Source organism: Exophiala dermatitidis (assembly GCF_000230625.1).
Source record: "Exophiala dermatitidis NIH/UT8656 unplaced genomic scaffold supercont1.7, whole genome shotgun sequence".
NCBI lineage: Eukaryota > Fungi > Ascomycota > Eurotiomycetes > Chaetothyriales > Herpotrichiellaceae > Exophiala > Exophiala dermatitidis.
In genome coordinates this window covers 993,100-1,019,579 of record NW_008751652.1, presented here as the reverse complement: position 1 = coordinate 1,019,579, position 26,480 = coordinate 993,100, and the positions used below count along the sequence as shown (strand labels likewise).

General features: G+C 52.0%; 11 protein-coding genes across 12 annotated transcripts; 5 read left to right on the top strand and 6 right to left on the bottom strand.

Annotated features, from left to right (window-relative positions):
- Window positions 1-173: 173 nt before the first annotated feature.
- Window positions 174-1,505, bottom strand: HMPREF1120_08191 (ubiquitin-like 1-activating enzyme E1 A; the record flags this gene model as incomplete). The annotated part of the gene is made up of 1 exon (XM_009162435.1): window positions 174-1,505. One exon carries the CDS (start codon window positions 1,503-1,505, stop codon window positions 174-176), a length of 1,332 nt encoding a protein of 443 aa, XP_009160683.1.
- A 102-nt stretch (window positions 1,506-1,607) lies between these two features.
- Window positions 1,608-4,284, top strand: HMPREF1120_08190 (uncharacterized protein; the record flags this gene model as incomplete). The annotated part of the gene is made up of 3 exons (XM_009162434.1): window positions 1,608-1,619; window positions 2,502-4,102; window positions 4,161-4,284. The coding sequence occupies 3 exons, from the start codon at window positions 1,608-1,610 to the stop codon at window positions 4,282-4,284; spliced, it is 1,737 nt and encodes a 578-aa protein (XP_009160682.1).
- Window positions 4,285-4,994: 710 nt separating this feature from the next.
- Window positions 4,995-6,085, top strand: HMPREF1120_08189 (uncharacterized protein; the record flags this gene model as incomplete). The annotated part of the gene is made up of 2 exons (XM_009162433.1): window positions 4,995-5,232; window positions 5,568-6,085. 2 exons carry the CDS (start codon window positions 4,995-4,997, stop codon window positions 6,083-6,085), a joined length of 756 nt encoding a protein of 251 aa, XP_009160681.1.
- A 1,181-nt stretch (window positions 6,086-7,266) lies between these two features.
- Window positions 7,267-10,840, bottom strand: HMPREF1120_08187 (uncharacterized protein). The gene has a single exon (XM_009162431.1). It carries the CDS (start codon window positions 10,586-10,588, stop codon window positions 9,476-9,478), a length of 1,113 nt encoding a protein of 370 aa, XP_009160679.1. The 5' UTR covers window positions 10,589-10,840; the 3' UTR covers window positions 7,267-9,475.
- Window positions 7,413-9,355, top strand: HMPREF1120_08188 (fatty-acyl-CoA synthase; the record flags this gene model as incomplete). Its single annotated transcript, XM_009162432.1, has 2 exons — window positions 7,413-9,192; window positions 9,288-9,355. The coding sequence occupies 2 exons, from the start codon at window positions 7,413-7,415 to the stop codon at window positions 9,353-9,355; spliced, it is 1,848 nt and encodes a 615-aa protein (XP_009160680.1).
- A 44-nt stretch (window positions 10,841-10,884) lies between the features above and the next one.
- Window positions 10,885-13,773, top strand: HMPREF1120_08186 (dynein light intermediate chain 1, cytosolic). Its single transcript, XM_009162430.1, has one exon. It carries the CDS (start codon window positions 11,184-11,186, stop codon window positions 13,149-13,151), a length of 1,968 nt encoding a protein of 655 aa, XP_009160678.1. The 5' UTR covers window positions 10,885-11,183; the 3' UTR covers window positions 13,152-13,773.
- A 58-nt stretch (window positions 13,774-13,831) lies between these two features.
- On the bottom strand, window positions 13,832-15,145 carry HMPREF1120_08185 (protein-tyrosine phosphatase; the record flags this gene model as incomplete). The annotated part of the gene is made up of 1 exon (XM_009162429.1): window positions 13,832-15,145. The coding sequence occupies one exon, from the start codon at window positions 15,143-15,145 to the stop codon at window positions 13,832-13,834; it is 1,314 nt and encodes a 437-aa protein (XP_009160677.1).
- A 1,408-nt stretch (window positions 15,146-16,553) lies between these two features.
- HMPREF1120_08184 (protein-serine/threonine kinase) lies at window positions 16,554-17,969 on the bottom strand (the record flags this gene model as incomplete). The annotated part of the gene is made up of 1 exon (XM_009162428.1): window positions 16,554-17,969. One exon carries the CDS (start codon window positions 17,967-17,969, stop codon window positions 16,554-16,556), a length of 1,416 nt encoding a protein of 471 aa, XP_009160676.1.
- A 1,551-nt stretch (window positions 17,970-19,520) lies between these two features.
- Window positions 19,521-22,521, bottom strand: HMPREF1120_08183. 2 transcript variants are annotated; one of them, XM_009162426.1, is made up of 6 exons: window positions 22,279-22,521; window positions 22,067-22,136; window positions 21,896-22,012; window positions 21,146-21,836; window positions 19,720-21,090; window positions 19,521-19,674 (listed from the first exon to the last, which is right to left on the bottom strand). In XM_009162426.1, the coding sequence occupies exons 1-5, from the start codon at window positions 22,297-22,299 to the stop codon at window positions 20,844-20,846; spliced, it is 1,146 nt and encodes a 381-aa protein (XP_009160674.1). In that variant the 5' UTR covers window positions 22,300-22,521; the 3' UTR covers window positions 19,521-19,674; window positions 19,720-20,843. The 2 variants fall into 2 exon arrangements, with proteins under 2 accessions (XP_009160674.1, XP_009160675.1); XM_009162427.1 differs by having other exon boundaries at window positions 19,723-21,090.
- Window positions 20,255-25,079, top strand: HMPREF1120_08182 (uncharacterized protein). The gene has a single exon (XM_009162425.1). It carries the CDS (start codon window positions 22,968-22,970, stop codon window positions 23,973-23,975), a length of 1,008 nt encoding a protein of 335 aa, XP_009160673.1. The 5' UTR covers window positions 20,255-22,967; the 3' UTR covers window positions 23,976-25,079.
- On the bottom strand, window positions 23,884-26,347 carry HMPREF1120_08181 (uncharacterized protein). The gene has a single exon (XM_009162424.1). The coding sequence runs from the start codon at window positions 25,865-25,867 to the stop codon at window positions 24,092-24,094; it is 1,776 nt and encodes a 591-aa protein (XP_009160672.1). The 5' UTR covers window positions 25,868-26,347; the 3' UTR covers window positions 23,884-24,091.
- Window positions 26,348-26,480: the final 133 nt, after the last annotated feature.

Here is a 26,480-nt window from a genome sequence, read left to right as displayed (position 1 = left end):
GGTGCAGTAAAAATACAGATGCCAAGAAGTGTGCTGATTGGCCAGTCCCCAACCTCATCAGATGCCGTGGTGTACAACATGCAGTGTGCAACCGCTGCTTCATTTTAATCTTCGTATGCAGGGCACGCCCCAAAGTAGCATATGTGGCCTCAAGCAGTAGTTCTTTGCCTCTATCATGCCACAACTGCTGCTCCGTTTCCCTGCACAGGTGCAGCCATCATTGGAATTCCGGTACTGTGCATCATAGCCATGGCATCGTCATTGATCGGGTGGAGACTGTATGGTGTTGCAGTCAAGTCCTCTCCATCGAACAACAGGAAATTTTGCAGTGGAGGCTCTTTCTGTCCGAGAACATTGATCACATCTTGCGCCAGAAAACCTCCGAGAACCGCGACGCTAGGGCTGATCTCGGCGCCGAGGTTTTGTAGGAAGCTGCGTAAGAAATCGGCTTTCAGGGTCTCGGGAGGTAACTCAAGTTCCAGGTGCTTTTGGTTGGCGAGCCGAGTAAACATCGCAAGGTCCGCAGGCCTCTGGACCATAGGTAGGTTGCCTCCACTCTGGCTTTGAAACTCAAAGAGCGCTCGTAAGCATGAGAGAAGGGGTGTTACCCGCAGCTTGCTGCGTCGCGTATTTCTGGCCCTAGCAGGCAATGGCGACAGGTTCGCCAACTGCAAAGGCGTATACGACTCCTGATACGTGATGATGTCGGTGACTGTTTCACCCTCCTTCTTAGACTCAACCCCAGTGACAATGCGTGTGGGCGTCTCCACGTCCCCAATCTGAGTGGGTTTATTGCTGCGCGGCTTCTCGACAATGAAGTCATGAAGAAAGAGATCAGCAAAAACAAAACCATAGACGCCATGTGTGTCCGCAGCATAGAATTTCCGGCCATACGTTCGGCATGCCATGTTGATATTGCACAGTACGTCCAGCGTCAGGCCGGTCGCGATTGTGATCTCGAAGGAATGGAAATATTCTGGCAGCTTCTCTTTGATATCGTCCGGGTCGGTGTATAGATGAACCCTTGGGTTTAGCTTTTGGAGTTCTGGCAGAGCCGCTTGTGCTCGATTTTGACCAATATTGGCCTCGGTAATGAGAAATTGGGAACCAAGGTCTTCTTCTGTGACTATTCCATGATCCAGAATGGTCAATGTTCCCACTCCCGCCAGTACAAGATTCTTTGCGATCTCATTGCCCAGGCCTCTCATTCCTATCAAGAGTATGTTCGCTTGTCGCAGCCTCTGTTGCACTTGCATTCCCCATAACCGGATCTGCCGGTCGTAGAGGGCGATCTCGTCTGCTGAGATAGTTTGTGGTGGTGCCATGGCCGCCATGTCGGGCTGGACACCGTTGAACGCGGGAGACATTACGCCAAAGCCTGGGTTTGCTATTGGGAAGATGGGGAAGTCCGGTAGTGCAGGAGTGTCTTCTTCTTTGGCGAGGCCAGAATGAGGGATGCCGCCAGTATCTTCCGGGAGAGTAGGCAGGGAATTATTGCCATTCATCGCCAATGAGCGAGAGGTGAATCAGTCGATCGAGGTTGAAAACTGCAAGGAAATGTTTGGCGAAGTGGCTCGGTTCAGGAGAACGCTCAAGAAAGTGCCGGTATGGAGGAAGAGGTGAGTGAGACCGCGCTCAACTCAAGTTGAAGTGAGACGGTAGAGATCGGTAAACTAAAAAGGCTCAAAGAGAGCTATTACACTGTGTGAGCCACTAGAAGTGAGGTATTGTTACACAGCATGAGAGGAACTGTATGCGGTTCGAAGGTCGAAGTGGTAAACAGGATACTGTTCGCTCCCGCGTTGTTTGCGTGCCTGGCGCAAAATGTTTCGTGAAGTTTGTCGTTTTGAAGATGCGCAGCCGATACTGCAGCACTCTTGACCGGGGGTGAGCGCTACCTATCTTAAGTGCCTTAGTTAACTTAGAATGAGCGTGGTCCAGGCTGCGGCCCGACCTCGATTGGGCGAGTTTAGAATTGTCCGGGCACTGAACGGGTGCGCCCATAATTCCCGTCAGGCGGTTTCAGATGTGGACCGCTATTATCACTTCTACATAGTACTAGTACGACTAGCAGGAAAGGTACAGTGTACAGCGTTGGAGCCTACTAGTACAGCCGACCTGCGCCTACTAGTACTAGTACACTAGTACTAGGCAAGGACACGATATCGTGGGGCAGGCGTCTGCGGTGGTCCTCATCAGACACCGGAGTCCCTCACTCCATATTCGTGACTGCGCACTTTCATCCTCTTAACGTTGATGATCCTTGAGGATCCTAGGATATATCTGCACCTTCATGTCCTATACCAGGCCTATCCGCCCTCCCTTACTCGCTGGATATTGAGACATTATTTTCTCTTTTGCATGGTGTACGCATGAGAAGGGATCGCAGCCACTGTGCTGTATATCAGTCTCTTGTCCAACCATGGTGTGTTGCTCTGCAGCCCAATGCCCGCTTTCGTCGTCTCACGCCCAGTGATCCTGACGGTGCTAATTCCTAACAGACAGATCCAATTGACCGCACGAGGTGGCCCAATATCTCAACACGGCTACAAAATCTCCGAAATCTTCTCAGTTCCGAGCGTCATCTAGGCGCCGACCAGCAACGGGCGTTTGAGGCAATTGATCGAGAGATGGACCAAATGGAGGCCGACCGGTCTGCTGCACGAGAACGACGAAGGAGGGGGAACAGCGAGACCAATGCACAAGATCAAGATACCCAATCCGCATCAGAGGGGCCTTCGCAGTCAAGTATGCCCGCCAACCCCAGCCGAACCAGAAGAAGGGCGCTCCGACCTAGTGAACGTCTACAAAGAGATCAAAGAGAAAGACTTGGCCAAATCGGTAGACCAACCACTTCGGAGTTGTTTGTCGCTCCCTCAGACCTATCCTCTGCAGCCTCTGCTCGGCCTGACCGAGGAGAACGGTCGAGGGCGAAGCGGAGAAAGTTGGCTAATGGATCCTACGAAGAGGAGCCCAGAACCTTTAGCTATGGTCACAAGGGCCAAGTGGTACCGGGCCAACTTCGACTGGACATTGTCAGTTGTGATGGCGGAGAATACTCCGACCCGCATATCCCGATCAATTCCTATCCTCAGAATGTCCTCCTGGATGATACCAGCGTCTATTGCACCAAGTCCAACCGATGCAACCTGTTGTTGAAACATGTTGGAGGAATGCCGTTTACCCTGACCCAAATCGTCGTCAAGGCTCCCAGAGCTGGGTACGATGCTCCCATCCAAGAAGGAATGATATTTGTGGCGATGGAGGACGACAATCTTCTGGAAAGCACTTCTCAATACGAAGTACACTGGTCTCCAAAGAGCCATCGTCGTCACAGGGCCAGACCTCGTAGTCTACCCCCGTCGCAGGAGTACTTACATTCGACAAGATCACCCCACCGATCGAGCGATCGGTCAAGGCTGCTGTCCAATCCGGAAGATCTGGAGGACGAAGATGGCCTTGAAATTTCTCTAGTTCCCGGATTCAATGTCTCGGTTGAAGATCCCTCGGACGAGGAGGCCAACGAACGAGAGAGCCCACCTTCGCCTCGACCATGGCACGATGATGACGATTCTCTCAGACCATATGTTGACCGCTACCGCCCTATGTATCCAGAGGGCGAGCGAAATGATCTATGGTCAAGTTCAAGCGAGTCCGAAGGCTATGAACCCGACACCATGCGTCCGGAAGCGGAGGACCGCGTCCAACAACGAGCACTACTTGATATGGATAATACAATGGCTCACCGGAACCGGATGCTGGATCTTTTGCGTGCACAGCAGATCCGGGACAACGATGAGGTTTTCGGGTATCGAGTTCGTCAAGCTGAGTCTGATGAGGAGGACGGCACATTCAACCGTCGTTCTACTCCCAGCCGAATCGGACTGCGTACCTTCGCACCTGCTGTTGGAGGGGCCCACCAAGCTGGTCGGTCTGAAGAGCACGCCAATACTTTGATGGATCTTAGTGGTACGACATCCAAACAGCAAGCTGTCGAGGCTGGTGCAAGCTCGTCTGTAAGACCTGCTGTTACAACCCCACATGCAAGGTTCTTCATCAGTCAGAGCAAGTCAAGCACCGCCATCAAGTTTGACCCTCCAGTGTAAGTTTTGTTGTAAATGACACTGTACTATCCTGTCAAAATGCTAACTTCCTCGCAGCTCAGGACGGTATATTCTCGTGAAACTTTGGGCGCAGTTGTCCAACGCCAACATCGACATTCAGTCCATACTTGCATATGGATATGGTGGTCCGCGGTTCTTTCCAAGCACGGAGTTACGTTAAGATGATGGACTTGCTACGTTGTGGTGTCAGGCTTAAAAGAGCCGCATTGAGTCTCAAGCCACCGAAAAGCAGGATATAACGAGTCCACGAATACGGCATGGAAGGAAACTCTCATGTCATTGATACCTGGTATCCACCAGATTTCTAGATAGTCTGCACTCAACTGCCGACAAAGACGACTTGGGTGGTGCGCCTAGAAGTCATCTTGTATGCGTTGCAGTTTACATTGTCATCAATATCATCTGCTGCGTCAAAGGTACTATTATGTTGTCTTCTGATATCATGGCCAGTCTCTCTGTGTGTAAACCACCAGCGCTGATCGGAAGCCTTCCAGGTTGTTTGCATTGCGGGGTGGCGGCAAGGCTGCGAGGCTCCGCCTTAGCCCAAGCCTTGTGGCTCGAGCTTCGTTCAGCAAGGCCCCACGCTGTGGAAGAGTGACGAAATCCTCCGAGTCCATCAAGAACGACAATTGTCCCCTGCTACATGAATGATGTGCCAGGACCTTATAGTCGACAATACAACCTGTCTTGTAAAACAGCAGACCCCTACCACTGTACATATACCACGAACTGAAGCCGACACCACTACTAGAAGGGCTGCATCAGCGCAACATCACCAATCTCACGTTAGAATCCATCATTTATTGCTTTGTTTGGTTTCGTTGCGACTACTCCCCCTCCTCTCGATCCCTCCTGATCTCGAGTCCAACCATGCCACTGTTCGCCGAAGGCACAGGCGTGCCTCTTGAGGACATGCAGCATAACTTGAATGGTACTCTCAATGGTCGAAGTAATAACTCGACAGGACAAGATCCTACTTCTACAAATACTGAGAGCACCATGACTCCGAGTGAAGGCCAAGTCCCCGATCGCATCCGAATCAAGAACCGGAGGAAGCGCTATCTCGACCTTCATCCAGAATACTTTGGCCCCCAACTCGAGCTGGCAGGTATGTACCTTGAGTTCGTTCATTCCAAATTCCCGAATCCAATCCGGGTCCCGCACCGTGACATTCGGTTTGGTTGGGCTTTTTTTTTTGTGTGTCTCTGTATTTCTGCCGACCTACCTACATGAGGTCTCAATGGATTGCGGCGTGCCGTGCCAGTGTTGGTTGACCACAGGTGGAAGGGCGACCACATTGTCCTCTCTTGTCTGTGTAGGCCATTAGGCAGCCATTGGCACTACAGTGGCGCACTGTCAACTACATGCAGTGGTATTGGATATTACCGTTACGATAGCACAGTACACGTACTGATAACGAGCCGTTTGTGCGCCGTCCTACAGATCCATTACTCTACGACCGTCTAATCCGACGCTTCCAAAGCTCCGCGGAACGCGAAGCCGAAGGACGCCAAAAGGGATTCTCCGGCGTCCTGGAAGCAGACTTGCTCCGAAGCGAGGCCAAACTCGATGCCCTTGCGCATCCGGACCCCAATAGTATGTTCACGTACAAGCGCGGGCCGGACGGCGAGATCCTGGCGGAAGATAGTGACGACGTGCCTGCGAACAAGGAAGAAGGGTTTGCTCGGTGGAAGTGGGAGATGGAAGCCCGGTTTGTGCGGGGCGACGACGACGATTTTGATTATAGCGCCGTGGATGAGAATCCGGAATATGATGATGTAAAGACTGAAGAACGGGAGGCGGAGGAGAGGTATTTTGATCAGCAGGAGCCGGAGTTTGTGGTTGAGACAGAAGAAGAAGAAGCAGAGGAGAAGGAGAGCGGACTCGGGGATGGAGACGATAGGCAAAAGAGGAGGAAGAGTCATGAGTTACGGGGTGAAACGGGAATACAGGACTTTTGAGGGGAAACAGAAACAAAATGAGATGAAGGCATATGCCGTATTTTTTGGCGAGTCATGCACTACAGGGGACGCAATGATGACGGGCCGGCAAGCTGGGACTTTACGGGACGGACGAGCTCTCGCTATGCTGGCATTCCTGCGAGCAGGTGCTGGAGAGCGGAGTATGTATGGGTCGGGGCCACTTGACCGTGTACAGTGCGACTGCTACGAGGGCAAGATTGCAACATGAGCCACACTGAGACTGAGACCGACCGGTGTGGGAATCTCAAGTCGTTGCGGTACACGACTTATGAAAGTCCTCAGGGTTCAAATCGCACCCTTCTTACCAAGGAGTATGGCCATGGCGGTTCCTGGTCAGCCGAATGGCCCAGCATTACAATCAGCTAGGATGCCTATCTTGAAATTGGCCGTCTTTACCGCATTCACATCTCGGACCGGATATTTGCTTCTGGCCGGGACAGCACGGCAGTGAGATGGGGAGAAGGAGGGAATTTCAGTCGGTCAGTGGCGTCTGCAACGACGCCGACTCTTCTTTCACGCATGAGGTCTTGGTCAGTTCCAGTGGGCTGCACCAATGATTGCACTTCAAATGGGCTAGATACCCAGAGACGAAAGGAAACATCCATACTAGGGCCGAGATGCTGAGCCGACGGTCAGCAGATCTGTTCAACAGCCTTCTCCGCTTCTGCATGCAGTGCAGCTTGCTGCGCTCTGCTCGGTCAAAGGAGACTACTACAGAATACCCGCCGAGAGACCCGGTAAGGCAGATGCTGGCTCGGCCTTGTGGGATACTGAAGGATGGTTGCGAAGAGGTGCTGTACCTCCAGTGGGAGGTGTACCTGCACTGGTAGAACAGGCCCAATTTGAACGTTGTACATAAGTACAAAATGCTCCTTCTGATCAAAACTGCACCAAATTTTGAATGTCAACTTGAAGTACAGCATATCATTCACATGCAGTGTGAATATTGTATGTACCCAGGCACGGGCACAGGCTCTGGCAAAGCTCGCGTATCCGGGGCACCAGCGACCCGCCCCCGCAAAATAAGGAGTCTGGGGTAAGTTCGCTAGCTGCTGCCATGTGCGGCTCTCAATCCGCTCCTCGGCCCTCCGCCGCCAGGGTTCGGCTATAATGTACTCTCATCGTCTCATACATAGCTGAACTACTAGACAGTGGTCACAGTAATAGGACTGTGTAGTGATATCAACAATAGCACAAAGAATCGCTGGGTACTACTACCCAGCTAGAGGTATAGCACAGTGTGCTCTGCCATCAGCAACGTTCATGTTCATCGTGGGAGGACGATGCTGTCTACGGAACCGTGACCATGCGGGCCCTCTATCGAACGCGGTCCCAGTCCTCGTACCTGGTACAACAGCCATGCAGCCGTTCACCTTGTCTTCTTCGGCCCGGGCTTAAGCTTTCAACACTAGCGAGAGTAAAAGGACCTCTTTCCCCTCCACTGCTCGAGGAAACCGTCGGGGAGAACTTCGCACGCATTGTATCAGCCCACGGCGACCGACAGGCCGTGATATCGCGACACCAGAACGAACGTCTGACATACGACCAGCTCGATCGAGACAGTAACGTGTTGGCCAGGGGCCTTGCAAGCCTTGGAGTCGGCAAAGGCGACAGGGTATGCGTATCACTAGGGAACAACTTGGAATTTGCAACCATCACATACGCCCTGTTTAAGCTGGGAGCCATCCTGGTCCCGCTGAACCCGGCATTCACATCGGCCCAGATCATTTCAGCGCTTAACCATTTATCCGCCACGCATCTAGTCATTGGGACCGAGACGAATCTACCATACAAGCCGCCTCGATCCAATGTGCCACTTTTGGAATCTCTGGTACCGGACCTGGCAACATCAAGCCCATGTATCTCGTCAGAAGCAATCCCGACCCTGAAGCATATTGTCGTCGTGAACAATTCGGCCGGGCGTATCGATACAACGAAATTCCGGGCCATCACGCCCTGGTCGGCTATTTCCAAAGACTCGGACAGCAGTCCGGTGATACTGTCTGAGCCGCTTTCGAATCGAGAAGTCGTAAATATCCAATTCACGTCGGGGACGACGTCGACTCCCAAGGCTGCCTGTCTGACGCATCGGTCGATCCTCAACAACGGCAATCAGATCGGTGATCGGATGCATTTGACACCACGGGACATTGTCTGCTGTCCACCGCCTCTGTTCCATTGCTTCGGTTGTATTCTCGGGTACATGGCGACCCCGACGCATGGCTCAGCCATACTGTTCCCGACCGAGGCGTTCGATCCCATGGCCACGCTGAAAGCCGTGCAGGAGGAAAAGGCAACGGCTCTCTATGGAGTGCCCACCATGTTTCTTGCTGAGCTCGAGCTGATTGACGACGAGAAGATCGCCTACGAAGGCTTTGAGCATTTGCGGACAGGTATTGCCGCGGGGTCATCGGTGCCTGCCGAATTGATGCGCAGACTCCACAAGACGCTCAATCTGACCGAGCTGACCATCTGCTATGGAATGACCGAAACCTCGCCGGTGTCGGCCATGACAACGACCGACGACCCGATCGACAAGCGGATCAATACCGTCGGCCGACTCCTCCCACATGTGGAAGCAAAAGTCGTGGATCCATTCGATCACGACAAACTCCTCAATATAGGCGAACGAGGTGAATTGGCCGTCCATGGATACTTGGTCATGAAGGAGTATTGGGGCCAACCGGACAAGACCGCCGAGGTCATGAAGGCAGACCAGGAGGGCAAGGTATGGATGCATACTGGTGATGAAGCTTCGATCGATGAGGACGGTTATGTGAGCATTACTGGTCGTATTAAGGACCTGATCATCCGTGGTGGTGAAAACATTCATCCTCTGGAAATTGAGAATTGTCTCTTTGCCAATGACAAAATAGCAGAAGTCAGTGTGGTTGGATTGCCGGATAAAAAATATGGTGAAGTCGTCGCCGCCTTTATTGTTCGCAGGCACCATTTACCCGCCGGTCAAACCCCCATCACTACCGAAGAGGTCAAGCGCTGGGTTAGGGATCGTATGAGCCATCATCTGGTCCCTAAGTATGTCTTCTTTGTGGATGACTATCCAAAGACCGCAAGTGGAAAGATTCGTAAGTTGACCTCTCCAAACTGCTGGCGTATATCTTTGCTTCGATCAATCAAGTATTTTGTATGGTTCAGCATCACTAATCAGGGCCTTTCACAGAGAAATTCAAGCTGCGTGAGAAGGGGGTCCAGCTGCTCGAGGAAGCAGCAGCAGCCAGCTACAGCTAAGCTCAGCCTCCGCCTCTTTGCGTGACTTGTTCAGTGGCTCTTTGAAAGGCATGGAAAGCAAGCCAGGCAGATTGAAGGTCGTCGACGTACGCGGTTCGAACAGGACAGACACTCCCCAATTCAGTCGTCGCCACGCCTTGAGCGTCTATCCCGTGATGATTTCCTCTCCCTACTATTATCTCGATAGCTTTCTTGACGGCGATCGCGATCGCGGTAATAGTCGTAGCGAGAATCGCGGTCTTCTCGGCGCCTGTGGCTTCGGTCGTCGTAGTCATCGTCTCTGTTATCCCTCGAATATCTCCGTTTCCGTCCATCATGACGGTCATCACGGTCGTCGAGATCACTTCCATGCCGGCGATCGTGGGTATCCTTGTGCCGTCGTTCTTCGCTTCTCTCCTGATAATCTTTTTCATCATCGCGGTCGCCACCTTTTTGAGTGTGCCGTCGTCGGTGATGTCTCCTTTCGTGGTCTTCCTCGTTCTCTGATCCATCTGCTTCTCGCCGTCGATGATGTCTCTTTTCGCGATCTTCCTCCTCTGACCCCTCTGATTCTCTCCGTCGATGCCTATGTTTATGGCGCCTTGAGTGCCTTTCCCTGTCTCGTTCTCGTTCCCGCTCCCGAGCTCTTTCAACCTCCTCCCGCTTCTCTCGAATGAGATATTCTCGCATAGGATCCTCCTCTTCCCCATCTTGCTTGATTGCCAACATCTCCTCCAATTCCTCTTCTTCCTTCAACAATCGCCTTCTTTTAGACTTCTTTCTGCGATGTCTTTCCTCGTCATCATCATCCACATCTTCGCTGTCCGTAGCATCTCCGTTCTTCATCCCTGCGTCGGCCTCGACTTCTTGCTCCCATCGATCAATGCGATAAGTATCTTCATCTTCATCATCCTTCTTCTTGTATCTCGTGTGATCCACCCTCAACAATCTCCCTAGAACTTCCGCACCGCCCAGATTGTCCACGGCGAGATCGCAACTGCGCTGGTCTTCATATTTGAGAAACCCGAATCCTTTGCTCTTGCCCGTCTCTTTGTCCCGGATTAGATTCAGGTGTGTGGGATTGCCAAACTGCGAAAAGATGGTGACCACGTCCCCTTCGGTGAGATCGGAATGGAGACCGCCGACGTAAATCCATGCGGTGTCGCGGTAGTCGGCGTGCCAGGAGGCAGAGGGTGGTGTGGCATTTTCGAGCTCGCGTTTGTTCAAAAGTTGGGTTTGACGGATTGCGTTCATTGTTGTAGTTTATATATGGAGAATAGGATATTTCGACTGGGCTTGAATAACAACTGGATAGTTGTGGCGCTCAATATGGCCGCATTATGTTCGAGACGAGGCAGCTGCAGTGGGACTATTCAAGCTGCCGGTCTTATTTGTGAAGGTTCTCTTTCTCTTTCGCTCTCTAAAGCGCGAGGAATGAGTCTGTTCAAAGCGTATAGACAGAGTTGACAAGATCGTAGGTTGCAGTGGTGCCTGTGGTAAATGACGAACTTGAACTTTTTTATTTGATGCTTAAATGTATGCTTATTTTGGGTAGTTTTAACTCCATCTTCGACTCCGACTCCGATTCCGACTCCGTACTTTGCCTGCGGAGAGACGAGACAACAAATAAAACACGGTTCACGAGACGCGATCACTGCACAACCACACAGATATCTACCTACAGTAGTTGAGACATCGAGTTTTCTCGGTTACATTAATCAATGTTGGCTTGCGGCTTCACCCTCGATCGCGCATGACAATCTTCTTCTGCCTGAGAGACATGGCCTCGATCTTGCAAGAGACCTGACGTTGGCTTTGAAGCAACCCTTGAACGTTATCAATTCTCGCCATGTTGACTGCGTCCCAGCCTGTACCGTCTGGCCTTCATACACTATCCACTTCGAATATGATGTCGACACGCCCTCTTCCTCCTCCCTCCTCAATTCGGCCCATGAGCAAAGACGGTGTCGGCAGCAAACAATCTACAATATGGGTGCCCATGTTAAACAGCGCCTCCAAAGGCAAAGACGTTTCGGAGAAACAACTGATCATTCTCGGCGGGACTCCCGAACGGCAGCGCGAATTGCTTGAACAGCTGAACCCCCCGAATCTTCGTCCTCGACATGGAGCCCACGACCGACGGAGACAGCCTCGAGCGGGGACAGGGAGCGGACAGCCTGGAGGAACGGCACCGATTTCAAACCGCTACGCCTTGGGCTATACATACTACGATGTCCTGGACGCGGACCAAGAAGACGTGTTGGCACGAGTAAATGTGTACATGCTGGCCAACCCCAGCGCGAGTTTTGCACCATTACTCAAGCCGCTATTCACCACCAAAACCGTCAAAGATACATTGATTACTATCTTGTTGGATTGGGAGGAGCCGTTCAAATGGGCCCGACAACTCCGTCAGTGGATCCGACTGCTACGTTCGGTGATTCTCAGTCTGGACGAACAGACAAAGATTGAAATGGAAGAGACCATGACGGCGTGGAAAGAAAAAAGAGTTGGGCCTGATGCTCCGGCTGCGCTTCAGTCCACGACAAACATTAACAGCACCATAGATCCAGGTGCTTCGGTACCCCTATTAGGCCCGGGGGAATGGGACGAAGGACTGGGCATTCCTCTGTCGGTTGTGTGCACGCGGGCGGAGAAAATCGAAGTTTTGGAGCGTGACTATGGCTGGGGCGAGGACCAATTCGATTTCCTGATGCAGTGGCTCCGATGTGTTCTGCTCAAACACGGCGCTTCGTTGGTCTACACGGCTACCTATGACCCGAACAATGTGCGCACGTTGATCCATTCCAGTCTGAGCATCCATTCTCTGCTGAAGCGCGAGGTGGCCAAACACAACATTGTAGACCGAGATAAGATCCTTGTCCCACCCTCTTGGGACTCTTGGGGCAAGATTCGCATTTTAAAGGACGGCTTTGACCCGGAAATCATTGCCAATGCCTGGTCCGTGGAGATTCAGGAGCCCCCAGAACAGACGTTGAACTTGCAGACCGCAACCTCCCCTCAAAACAATTTCGAAGCAGAATCAGAATCCGAGTCGCAGTCGGCAGTGTACACGTATGAATCGACCTTGCGCAACCCGGCAGAGCAGCGTCCTTCCTTCCAGCCACGGACACATGATGAGACTGTTGTTGTCCCATCGGTGCAAGAGTTCTTGCAGACACAATACGAAGTGCTGGAGAAACTCAAGGCCGAGGACGAAAAGGAACAGAGAAAGTCTCGACAAGAAAACCCGGCAGGTGGTGGATCTGGATCTTCGGGCGTCGTGGTTGAAGACAGGGTTTCCAACCCGACAATGGCAGAGCGTATCGGTCCGTACCAGATCAACGTCAACGGAATTGATTTTGACGCCGAAGAAGCCATGAGGAGGTTGAGAGAGCGCGAAAACATGCGCAACAGAATTGCCGCCTCCATGTCTGCCTCTGCCTCGTCCACAACGGCTTCATCTTCGGCGCCGGGACTAGAACGCTCAGCATCCGCTTCGGCCGGAGTCAGCACGCCCATGCGTCGTCAAGGTAGTGAAACTGCAGCAGCCGATGGAACACCACAACAGCAGAACCCACTTTCACAGATTACCTCGGGCAAACAGAGCAACGAGGCGGCAGCACAGTTCTTTGCCAATCTCATCAAGAAGACCGATAGGAGGGGCAACACGAGTGCCAGCGCGAGTCCGACCCGAGGCCCTGGCACCGCTAGTCCCGGTCCGCGTGGTGGTCATGGTTCTGCGGCAGGATCCGGCACTGGAACTGGGGGTGGTGCTGGTGCCGTAGCAGCTCAGGAGAAGAGGCATGACTCTTGAAAAGGTCGAGAAAGCTTGGTAGACGGCGATTCAGGAAGCAAGCCTCAAGGAATTCCATGTCGACGCCCCTGACATGTCCTCCGCTCGACAAGTGACACACATAATACCGGAGAATTGTATCCCCACAATTTTGCCAGCAGTGTACGACTAGGAGAGCGGAGACGTTGGTCCTTGTGTGTGCCATATTACAGGGGTCACGGTGTGCACATGTGTATATCGAGCCGAGCCGAACCTCTGCCAGAATCCCACTATTCGAATTCTTATTACATTGAATACTAGTACCCTACAGTTCTGCGTCCGCAAGGTTAAGGTACGCAAAGTCGAATTGGCAGTGGTAATTGAGGTACTACTGCAGCGACGCAAGTTGGTGTTGGCCTGCCTGGCATGTGTGCGTTCAAGCGTGGCGATTGTACTACTTGCCCACGGCCGTGGGTGCATGGATGGCTGAGACGGAAGTTATAGATGTAATGTATTTCTGTTCTATACATGTCCGTCCAGTCCGAATTCGAATTAAACCTGCTTCAGTTTCCTCTTCAGTTTAGTTATACTTCTAGATTCCTATCTGATTCTGATCTGATCACGTCTATCCTGTGATACCTATATACTATCTATCTAGCATCGGGATCTATTTCCTATCCTCGAGAGAAACTTAAAAGTGTGACAAAGATAGAAATCAAGTCCTAACGATCAACGACACCACCCTCCGGCGTCCACCCATCAATCCCCACCGGCGTGACAACTCGATCCTCAGGCACGGTCTCAATCAACCCATCTCTTAACTTGGTAACTTCTTGCTTCGTCAACCCACACTTCTGAACCAGATAGTTATCAATACCCCCAAACTCGCCATCCACCACGGTCCTGAGGAAAGCACGCATATTTCCAGCACGAGAGCCACAAATCAAAGCGGCCTGTTCTCTTGTAATTCCAGGCCTCTCAACTTTCGCACTACCCTCCGTCTGAATCTTAGGATGACCCGTCCCACCACCAGACCCCAACCCCGTCTGCGTCATCCGATCAATAAACTGGTTCCGCCACTCTCCCAGTCCCGGCTCCGTAAGCGCATACTCCCAACAAATCGTCTCCTCATCGACACCAACCAATTTCAACACGAGCGCAGCAAAGACACCCGTCCGATCCTTGCCGGCCGTACAATGGAACAAAAGCGGATCGTTTGGCTTTTCCAATAAATGGCGAAACATGGTCGCATAAGCACCCTTTGAGCCACCATGCGTCGCAATGTCGCGATACGCTTTGACAAAGCCCTCAGAGTATGCGAATCCGACTTCCTCGTCGTGCATGTGGACGGTCGTGTACCATTGGAGTTTGGTCGCGAGAGCTACAGGGCCATAGTCTTCAGTTTGGTAGACGGGCGTGAAGTGTCGGTTTAGGCCGGGAACGTTGTCGACGCATCCTGTTTCTGGGTCGGCGAGAGGGTATACGTCCTTGGGACTGTTGGCGACGGTGGTTGCGAGACGTGCGATTTCGGGCGCGGAGCGGAGATCGTACATGTCGTGGACATTGAGTGTGCGGGTCAAGTACTCGGCTCCTTTTGGGGTTAGATGGGTCGGATGGGCGCAGCGGAAGAGTATGCCGCGACGAAGGACGTAAGTTGAGTTGGAGGAGATGGTGGTGGTGGAGGAGGAGTCCACCTGGGATTTTGACGATGGTGGAAGACATCGATATCCACCTAGTTCGCGAAAGTTGGGAATTCCATCGACGTGCAAGAATGGTGGGCTGGGTAAGTTGTCGGGAAATGCGATGGCAAAGTTGCTGGGTTCGGGCGTTGCTTGTCGTTCGGCTCGTTTGAGCGCTTCTTGAGCTTCGACTTCGGCTTCGGTCAAGGGGCGGCCGTCTGGGTGGCAGCGCGGGTATTCTGTTGGACTTGGGACGGGTAGCTTGGGCGGTGATGCGAAGTCCAGCAATGGTGTGTCCGTGGCAGCAGTATTGGCATTTGGCTCCGAGCCGGAGGGATTGGGATTGGTGTCCGCCATTGAGATATAAGTTCTGGGACTGTGCTGGTGTCCTTTCGTGTCGTCTGACTCTTTCAATTGATTTTGGTCTCCAGTGAGCTAGACGTTCTGTATCAATGCCACTCCTTCTGCAGGACAGGCAGCTGTTCAACCCGGCGTGGCGTACAGAGAATGGAATGGACGCCTGGTAACAAGTTGAAGTTGACCGACTTCGCTTCCTCAATTGCGCAAATGCCACAATAGGTGTTGACAGGGATGCGGGATAACCTGAGAGCAGAGATACTTAATTCTGCAGGCGAATAGCCAGTGCAGTGTCAAGATACCTTGAGGCCTACTGCTAGTAAAGAAATACTAGTAGACGGAGAATCAAACCACTGTGTTAACAACAACTTGGACGTGAAGTGTACCACTGTAGTGGGATGTGGTGGGATGTGAGTCCTTTCTTGACAGTCACCTCGGCCTGACGAAGCCAACCGCCGAAAACCGCACACCATGTGGCGTGGGGGTGTGGCGTCTGTGGCGCAGTCATGGCTGGACTTGAAGCCTTTCGACCATCTTATCTTCTCGTACTCCAATCACAGCCGTCCATCCCACCACGTCTCAGCCTGGCCTGTATCAACCTGCACGAGGACGATATAAGGTATACAATTTGGATGTACTCCGTCTACACCGATACGGACATCAGTAGAGAGTCCGTCTGGCATCTTTTGCAATCTCGCATGCACGTCTCCTAGTTCGTCTCACCGTCGTACCACCATTTCCCCCCCTTGTCTTTCCGGTTGCTGATCTAGACAACGCACGAGTTCGATACTACTGCCGTGCCTTCAGGGGATGGATCGATCTTTGTGACTCGTCTCCGTAACCAACCATCCACGCTTCCCTTGTTTGTCTCCGTGCATGTGTCTGTTGGCAGAAGCGGTCTGATGCGGAGCAAAACCGGCCATCCCAAACATATCCGTATACACACCCCTTGAGACTCGGACTCTGATAAATCATATACACTTCCCTGCAGTCTTATTTTGTCAACTTTTACTGTCCAATCTCGTACCGATTGATTAACCTAATACCTTATCGTATCTGTGAGAGACATATACAATAACGCGATCAGCAAGCAGTCTACCTCCCTCTTTTTCTTCCTCGTCCGTAACCATCACCATCATGAATGCTCGACGCATTCTGAACAGAATACTCATTCACAAAAGCATCGCTTTCCGCCCCCATTTTTAAGACGCGGATCGAATCAAATCTCTGGACTCCTAGCGCTTCCGAGCACTTCGTAACGCGAACCAGAATCGACAGAACACACTCAACTGTAACAAAAAAGGGCCGTGCCAAACAGCCGCAACCTCGACGTAGCATACCCACGACAAGGAGCCTGAGCCCGACGCAGCAGACCAGCCTGACCTGGCTACATACCATCCATCGACCATCATCTATCATATCGAGACGTGCCATCACCCATGTCAAAGCGATGCTGAGGCAATCGTTTAACCGGCGGCGGAAGATGATCATGTTTTGCTTGGACCCTCATTTTCGCCGCCACGCGGTCGCAGTCATTCTTGGTGACATCGATGCCATTGGACAGTGTCGTCCCAATAACTTCAGGCGAGCAGCAATCAATGCTCTTGACCCAACGATCCTGAAGCGCATCGGCAATGGTGCACCGCTTGGTTGGGTCCGGATGCAGCATTTTAAGAATACATCTTCGATGAGCGTGAGACGGCAGAGCATTGAAAATAGGGCCACACTGAGGATACGTCGCCTCGTCGATGGGCAGGTCGTCGGCCCTGTCCAGAAAAGCTTCCCAACCTTCCATGAACAGCGAGTAATTCAGCTCCTTTTTGCTCGCGCTTTGCCACGGGTTGCCCACATGGAACATTGTCATGAACAAAATTCCACAACTCCAAACATCCAGCTTGGTCGGATCATATTCGGAATCTTGCGCCAGCACTTCGGGCGAAATGTATGGTTTGGATCCACAGATTCCCGGCGCCGATTTGCGAGGCTCCCTCATCCCCTGGCCACAAAGGCCTCGTGATGACGGTATGCCCGGGTGGTCGCCACAAAAGACTTCTGAGACGCCAAAGTCGGTGATCTTAATATGCCCCTCGTCGGTCATGAGCAGGTTTTCCGGCTTGATGTCTCGATGGGCAATGCCATGTTCATGCAAGTAATGCACCCCTCGAAGAACCTGTTTGAAAATGCAGTTGCGGTCCTCCGCCTTGAAGTATTTCCGCTCCAAAAGAGCAAACAGTTCGCCCTGCTGGCAGTATTCCATGACATGGTTCCAGCGGCCGTTGCTCGTGCACAGTCGAACCGTCTCCACAATATTGGGGTGATGCAGCGATCGAGCGATGGTGTATTCCGACTTGACTTTGCGGACGTACTCTTCTTCCGTCTCACGCGCCGACCTTTTGCGAAATTCTTTGACCGCATATTGCCGAGGGTACTCGGCCTTCTTGTCCGCTCTCCGCACCATTATCCTGACCGTCGAACTGGCACCCTTGCCTATCTCTTTTCGACGGCCAAACTTGGATGCCGACACGAATTCATCTTCCAGCGCACACACATCGTCCACCACAAAGTCATCGAGCGGGCTCGCACTCAAGCGCCGAGACTTCAGTCCTGATCCTTCCTGCGCCGGCACCGAGAAAAGCGAAGACCGAGCAGGTTGGTTGTAGATGCTGCCATAACTTCCTGTGCGATGGACCCCCGCCGAAGGTCGAGGACTTGAAGGCGAGAGATACTTATTGTTCTCTTTATGCGACTTGATCTTGGACAGGAGACTAAACCCGCTGGAGGTTCGTGTCGGCGGCGCTGGCGGACTCGAGGTCATTACTGACATGACGGTGGACTAGGTATCCAGCCGCCAATAGAGCAAACTGTAAAGTAAAATGTCCAGTTCATTCCAAGAGAGAAAATTGCAGAGGTTCCAAGACGGCAATCAGTTGCAGAAGTGATATGAACGTGGGGTTTTTGGAGGGGATACTGTAAGATCGGTCTTTTTGGTTTGCAATGGTTGGGGCAAATGCGGCGGTTGATGAGATTGCGACCGGCTAACCGGCGACCCGGCACAAAAACAGGTACCAGCGTCACTCTCTGAAGTCAATGCTTTCCTGACTTGAATTGTGGGGCGCGGGAAACGAGACACAGGTACCAACCGAGCTCGAGACGCGGGATGATGCGAGCAATGCAACAGTATCGGCGTCGCAGGGTCCTGGCAAACGGAGTTCGTCGCAAAAGATAGTTAGAGTTTCAATGGCGGGTTCAGCCAGTGACGAATAACCGGGCAGAAAAGCGGTAAGTGTCAGAATGACTGATGGACGGACAAGCGGGTCGGTCGGCAACCTAACTTTGAAGATCAAGGTTGACGACGACACTGCTTGTCTGTGCTTGATCACTGAACCTTGTTCCCTCGTGGCTCGGTCGCGTTATACGACTAATGACCGACTTCTTGACTGCCAATGCTGACCTTCCCTTCCCTGCTCTTGCTCGATGGATTCGTCGTATTGGTTTGAACTAGCTATACACCTTGTATAGTTTCCTAGCGAGGTACAGTATACTCACGATACCCCAATCGGTGCTTGAACAAACAGTTCATAGGTTGGTCGACTGAAGAAATCCCGAGATATTGACTCGGAAATATAGGTAAGTTTTAGGGTTCTGCGGCTCCCTGACAATCTTGGGTTCAAATTGTTCGAGTGGCCAGGATCTACGGTCAAGGGGTGGAAACCGCACAGCCAGCGAAACGTTGCTAGTACCTAAGGTAGGTCAGCATGGAAGAAGATATGGAATGGAGCTGGAGGAGAAGCAAAGCAATACAGCCGTTTTATCATCGGATAACCCAAAGACGTTACTATGCTCGGACTATCGTACCGTTATAACCAGCTGGAAAAAAGGTCCCGTCTCTGCACTGTGTGGCTGTAGGGGTCAACGCCTCGTCTGCCACCGCAGTGCCGGACTCACACGCGCGCTGGCAGGATGGAGCGGAGCGTGAGACACCACCGCAGTGGCCGGTACAGATCCTCGAAGCAGTTAAGCAGGGCGGATGGATAGCCGGCCGGATCGGTGCAACAGGGTTCATACGCTGTATGTGAGGCTGGCTGACGTGTTGGGTCATCGGACAAATTGAACGTGCGAGTTATATGAATGTGGTCGAGCTTGAGCTTGAGCTTGAGATCGAGGTTGTATTGTGGTTGTGGTTGTGGTACCTGCTGACCGCAGTGACGGATTCGAAGTGCCTCAGGCTTGAACCCGGTTCGGTTGCAGTCCCGCGTTAAGCGACTGCACCGACTTTTGCATTAGGGAGACTCAGAGGCTGGAAAGCAGCTTCGAGTTATGAAACCAACAAAGACCAATTAATGAAAATGAAAAAATACTACTACGACTACTGCTGGGGACGAGGAGAGGTGAATTAGAGATACTATCGATGCATAAAAGATGCGCTGCACACCCTCCATCCCACAGGCCACTACACTGATCCTGACCGGCCAGGGTTGATGAGCTTGCACCCCAGGCTAAAGGGATTCACATCGGGGCAAGCGGCACCACTGCATTGATTAACTTCAAGTTCTCACCGGTCTAGCATCACTCACTGCAATGTTATCTGCCTCAAGTTCAGGGTGCTAGAATATCCATTCATGTTCAGCTCCCAAAGGCACTGTACAAAACAGACCCCAGATCCTCCAGGCCGAGGAAAAAGAATAATGCAGTGGTAGTACTGTACATGCACATATGCAGACCCAACCATCCCAGACTGCAGTGATCATGAATCAAGAGGCCATAGGCTGGTCAGGGTCAGGGTCACACTGCAGTGCGCGATTTAAATGCTTGTTCAAGTTCGATGGCTGGCGCGGTGAATTGTGAATGAGATGAGATTCCTTCCTGGCCTGCCACAGGCTGCAGTGACATCGCGGTGTCATCGATTGATTATTGATTGTCTGCCCCGCCTCCGCGAAAGCTGCGCGGCCCCTGTAACCAACTGCATCTGCGGCTGCGTCTGCGCCCGCAACTTTGAGCTTCCGCCGCCCCCGAATCATCCCCGGCCTCTATACGCACCTGCAACACCGTGACCTGTTCACCTGTTATTTGGCGTGTTCAGTTACCTACTGCTACCCTGCAGTGCAGTGCCTGACACCGCCAGCTGTACAGGGCCACTGCAGCAGCCGCATTCAAACTGGAAGAACCATCCAATCTCTACATACCACCCGCTCTCTTTCTGCATCTGCTGTTCGAGGTACTACTAGTAGTATGCACTTGATATGTACCCCACGCTTGTCTCCTCTTAAGCTCCCGCCCCCCCTGCTGTGTAACCTGAAAATATGCATCGGGTCACCGGCTCCTCAGGCACAGACGAATCAGCCGCGAGGCGTCAAGGGAAAAGGAGACTTGAACCTGGGCAACAAGCTCTGGACTGAACAATTACCAGTTTCTATCAAGAGTTGAAGTTGCTCGCTCAAAAGAAATCTTTGGTCCATGGAGACCGCGCTGATTAGAATGTTGCTACTCTACTGCTCCAGATCCACCATCCCTTCAAGCGGGAGAATCAAGCATCTAACAAACAACCCTGAATGCTTCACCGCCTGTGTTGTGGCAGCCTCACCTTCAGTAAGCCGACGCCGACCTGAGACGAATGAACACGAGTCTGTCTCACTTTTATCCATGCCTGCATGACACCGCAAGAACAAAGACACCGCTCGGTCGGCTGATGTCATCGATTTTATGCCTCTTGGTGGCCGTGGCCGTTGAGGTCATCCACTGACTGGCTCTGTTCTCGTTGCATCCGGGCCTCGATCTCCCGGAGTTGGCTCTCCCGCGCCAGCAGTTCTTGTCGCTTCTCATTGATCTCTCTCTGCACCTTGACTTCGATTTCGCGTAGTTTCTCCTCTTCACGTCGCAGTTGTTCTTCCTTCAGGCGCACCGACTGGCTGGCCAGGTCTTCGGGGTTGATCGACGAGTCTTGACCCCTGTTGCACAATTGTTAGTCTCTGTCACAGTATATCAAGGTTGCAGGAATCATACGAGAGGCCTCCATCCACACTCTTGCTGAGTTTCTCCGTACGGTAGTTCTCATACAGGAAGTCGTGGGTGATTTCCTTGAGGTCGGCAAGGTGGGAATGCAAAAGAGCGCTGCGAATGGCCAGGAAGTCCGAGTGACGAGGGTTATCCACTTCAACCACACCCCAAGGGTATTGTCGTGCTCGAACACGTCGACCCCCAATCTCAAGCACATCTTCTGATCCAACAATGGCAAAAGGCATCAGTCCACGAAGCTCCGCATTCTCCTCGACAGTGTCTTCGTCATCCTCCTCGATGTCGTAGGGAAAGTTGTAGACAGGGATTCTGTAATGCTCAATATCCTCCATGACCAATTTCTTCGACTCGGCCAATTCGGCAGGGGTCAGGGAATCGGCCTTGCCAATAACGGGGATGACATTAACACGTGGAGACAAACGCTTCATCAGTTCGATGTCGAGTTCGCGAAGTCCATGGCCGGTGGGTGTGATGAAATAAAGCAGGGCATGCACACGGTTGTCGCGGAATCGAGGGTTACGCTTGATACGAGACTCTTCGGCGAGAATGTCGTCGTACTGTCTCTCGAGGTAGCCAACGATTTCGCCAAAAGAGGCTTCATTGTCGATCTGATCTCCGAAGCCAGGCGTGTCCACGATGGTCAATGAGACACGAGTACCTTCTTCGTCCAACTCCAGCTCTGCCAAACGCTGTCAGACCACAATTACACTAGGACAGTATGTATTATCATCCACCTACCAACTGTCACCGGCTTGATCCGAACACCTTCTTCCAGGTGGGCATTGGCTGCATCGTCGGCATCCTTGGGTTGAAGGACTCGCTTGCCGCAGAGGGTGTTGACGAATGTAGTCCGGCCTTGAAGTGGTCAGTACATTTCCGATCAAGCGTAGAGAGGATGATCCATCGTACCGGTTCCGCTGGCACCGCACACCATGAGACAGAACTGGATGCCCTTCTTCACATTCTTCTTTCTCCGGATCTGCACATCGGACAATCGCATGTTATTAGTAGAGAACATGACGGCAAGGAATAGTATAATTGTGGAGGAGGGCGGCAGAGGTGGTGCGAATCCTGACGGTGCTGCTGTTTGCGGGTGCGGATAGGAGCGAGACAGTGCATACCGGATTCATTGGTGAAGACATCTCGACAAGTGGCAGGATTAGGATAACAGTGCTGAGGAAGAGGGCGCCGTGGCTGACAACTGCGGCTTGAAATGGAATAACAGACAGGGGAAACCAGCGCGTTGGTTGACACGTTGAAGCTGGCAAGACAGACGGAAGATGATGGTGGTTGTCGACAGACTGACAGACTGCGCTGGGCCAAAAAATTAGGGGTAAATGGCTTTGTTAGCAGTTCAACGTGTCGTTGCGGATCAGAAGTCGAACTACTTACAATTTGGACTAGCGCGAGGTGCGGCTACTCTGGGGTCGCGCTTGCCCCTTTCTGACCACTCCGCCAGCCTTGCAAATGCTCGACAGTACAACAGTAACAGTAATCACGCAGGCAGTATAAACGACGTCAACTGCGCCAAATCACCAATAACGGCTTGACTGGCACATACAGTCTGTGTACAGACAACTACAAACAGGCCTGTGACAAGGTTCATGCCGCACCTAGAAGCCCCTAGGTATCTCTTGTCCTGATCTCCGTTCGCAAGAACTACTGCACAACTTGAACGCTATAGTGCTGCTTCAAGGCCCTAAAGGCAGGTACCTACCCGCAAGGTAGGTGCAATCGTCTCATATTGACCGTCGCAACAATCTGCAGCCCTCGCCTTTGAGGCAACTCAATCTCCTCTGCTTCCGCCGTCATGTCTTTTCGGCGACCGGGGAATTCGAGGCGACAACAGTCCGTCGAATTTCCGAGATACCCTCCCATGTCCTCCACCACGCAAACACAGACGCAGACACAGCAGCAACAGCAGCAACAGCCTCAACCCACTCCTCCGCCTACATCTGCTCCCGCCGATTCAACATCGTTATCATCGACGCAACCGGCTGTGCAAGGCTCAGACTACGAATCAGACAATCAAGGATATCAATCCGACTATCCGACTCACCCTCCTCCTCCCAACCGCACCAATGAAGAGCTGAATCTATCCGTACTCAAGCGCATCAATCCTGCCATCACTTCCATATTATCAATCGCACCATACGCCGTCGTCTACGAATTCTCTCCGATGCCACAGCCGGAATGGACCAAAACAGGAATAGAAGGCTCGTTGTTCATCTGCGAGCTTTCGCCCGGATCATACGGGGAAGACCGATATTGCGCCATTGTCCTCAACAGGAGAGGCTTGGACAATTTTCAAGCAGAGTTGAGAGAAGGAGAGAATGCCGGGGTGGAAATCACAGGGGAATATGTGATCATCAGTTTCAAGGAGGGCGATGAGCAGAAGATCTACGGGGTATATATTTTCCATGATGTACCCGGATCATCTACAGAACACGCGCAAAAGTTGAACGGCGACTTGATGAAGTCGTTGGCAGACCATGCCGGAGCAAGTCGCCAAGCCGCCGAGGCCGCCGCATCCACGGCGGTTGCGCAACACACCAACGGAGGAATACAACAGGCGGAACAAACATTACAAAACCATCAAGCTAGTGCCCCTATGCCTGGGCAGCCAATTAGTCTCCAACAGCTGTTTGGGCAGCAACGAGCGGCTGATGCTGGATGGAGTGTGAGGACACATAACTTCGACGGCGCGAGTCAACAGCAACATCATACCATGGCAGGCATGGTTCCTCAGGAAGCTTCCTCTCAGAAGCCTGATGTTCTGGGCGAGCTTTTCAGGAGGGCTGGTCTGGCTCAAAGGTAGACAACCCGTCCATAGCATGGCAACAGGAATACCACTGTCATTGCTGGAATATCATTCGCAGAATTACTTTCAGTCACTGGATTCTAGATATGATGGAAATGGGACTAGGGGTCCGGTCATACACAGTTATTAGTACTGTCTAGTAGTACCTCCCTAATCCAACCCGAAACTCGCCGAGCCACGAACTCGCTCTGATCCAAACACCAGGCATGGACAAGTCCATCTGTCTCACATATCTTTGTCATTGGCGCTTGATTTGGTTCGTCGTGCTGTTTAAATTGCACCTCCTCTTCCCTAGCAGTGGCTGTGGCATTGCCGTAGTCGTGGTCGTGGTCGTAGTCGTTAATGCCGGGTATATTGAAACGGAAACAATCTTTCTCAACCACTCCGCCGCCAAGTTTGATCTTTTGAATCTCCTGTTTCGTCAGGTCTGCGACCCAGTGATCTGATTTGGCGAACCAGAAGTAGAGCCTCGGACTCGCACTACTTTTGGTCAAGGACTGGTTGGATGTGGACGTGGACGTGGATGTAGATGTGGAGGGAGATGCTGTTGCTGCTGTCGCGGCTGCTGCACCCCAAACCTCTTCTCCCCATTTATCCCCTCTAATTTCCCTCATCTCATCGCCCGCCATATACAGCGCCTGTTTGACTCCCATGGGACATTTTGTCAAAAAAGCCACCGTCGTTTCTAGGCCGTGAGAGTTTTGTTTTTGGTTGGTGACTTTTTGGATTAGCCATGACAGCGCTTTGCGAGGGAGGAGTGATGTTTGGAGATGGACGAGAATCTGGGCTAGATTGGGTATTGAGAGATAGGATGTGGTGAGTAAAGGTGTGGTGAGGCGGCCGGAAGGGGATTCGTGGATGTTGATGATTGTGGGGGTGAGGAGGATGCAGGCGATGGGTGTCCAAGGTAGCACTTTGCTGATGGTGCTGGTGTTGTCGTTAAGGGTTGAAGCGGTGGTCGTGGGTACGGTGGTTGCATGTTCGTGGCCCTGGTCGCGGTCGTGGTCGTGGTCGTGGGTTTGCGTCTGGATGGTAGTATGTGAGTGTCGAAGTCGTTCATTCCATAACCTCACAATCTCCAATGCGATATATGCACCCACACTGTGACCCATGAGGATGACATTGACATTGGCATTGCCAGAAGAAGAATTGTCTTTGTCTTCGAGACGACTTGTATAACTTGAAGCGTCTTCTTCGTTTCTAGAACCGAGGGAGGCGATGGTGCTGAGAGAGCTGACCAGTTTCTCCACGCGCGCATAACTCAATTCGATTTGATCCCGGAGGGAGTAAAGTCTTTGTCTTTGTTCACTGCAGTTCGGCTTTCTCGTCGCGGGTTCTGGCCAGGAGTACACTTGCTCGTTGGAGGAGGACGAAGAAGGATACATCAGTTCTCGAAGCCACGCATCTTGATCTTGACTCTCTTCGTCATTCTCATTCTCATTTCCATCTCCATGTCCATCTCCATGTCCATCTCCATCACTTCCCGAACCTCCTTGTGCTTGTCCCGAACCGGACTCGACTTCGAATCCTCCCAAGCTGAATCCAGCTACCACCACTGGACCGCGACCGCGACCGTGGCCGTGACTGTGTCGGCCCTTCTGGTCATCCAAGTCCAAGTTCAAATTCTCAACGATCCCCGACAAAAACGGTCGATAGTACCCTATCAACCCTGGATTTCCGGTGATGAAGAACACCAATGTCAATGTCCACTCTCGTTGTCGGGTCTCACCGTCCAAATTGTCGTATTCGCTTCCATTTCTATGTCTTGTAGAGCTGTGGTCGTCGTCATGGCCGTCATCATTGCGGTCTTCGTGTCCTCTCTTCCCCTCGGTCAAGCAAGGCGGGATATGGAGGAAGACGTTCTCGGAAATATATGATCCCAATTTCATCGCTAATCCACGTCGGAATATCCACTGCCACCACCAGATTGAGCAGTCGAAGAGGTTTATCAATGAGTCGTTGCCAGATATAATAAAATACTCGTCCACTTCCTCTCGCAAGTACAGTACAAGTACTAGAAGTAGTGGTACCTTTAGTTGTTGGGTTTGGCGGTGATGGCGATGTAAAATAGTATCGCTTGTTCTTTTGGTCCAGGTCAGTTTCAAATCCGTTGTTGGTTGGTTGCTGGATTCTTGAAGGACATGGAGAGCAAAATAATTGATATCTTGTACTGTACCATATATTCAATTTATTGTGGGACCAACCACCGGACTGCGTTGACCAAGAAGATCTAAAGTATCCAAACGGACGACCCTACCAAGGAATATAAACCGGATTGTACCCAATGAGTACAAGAAACTTCATCACATCACACTTTTGACATGACCACCATCGGCTACGTGGCACGACATTAGCAAAAGTGGTCCCGTTCTGACGAACACTGTACACTTGTTCAAGAAATCATGACTACTACTACCAGTCTCATAGACCTCGAGTGTTTATTTATACTCCCGAGTTTCCATCCCATTCAATCTCTACAATACCACAATCGTAGCTACTATC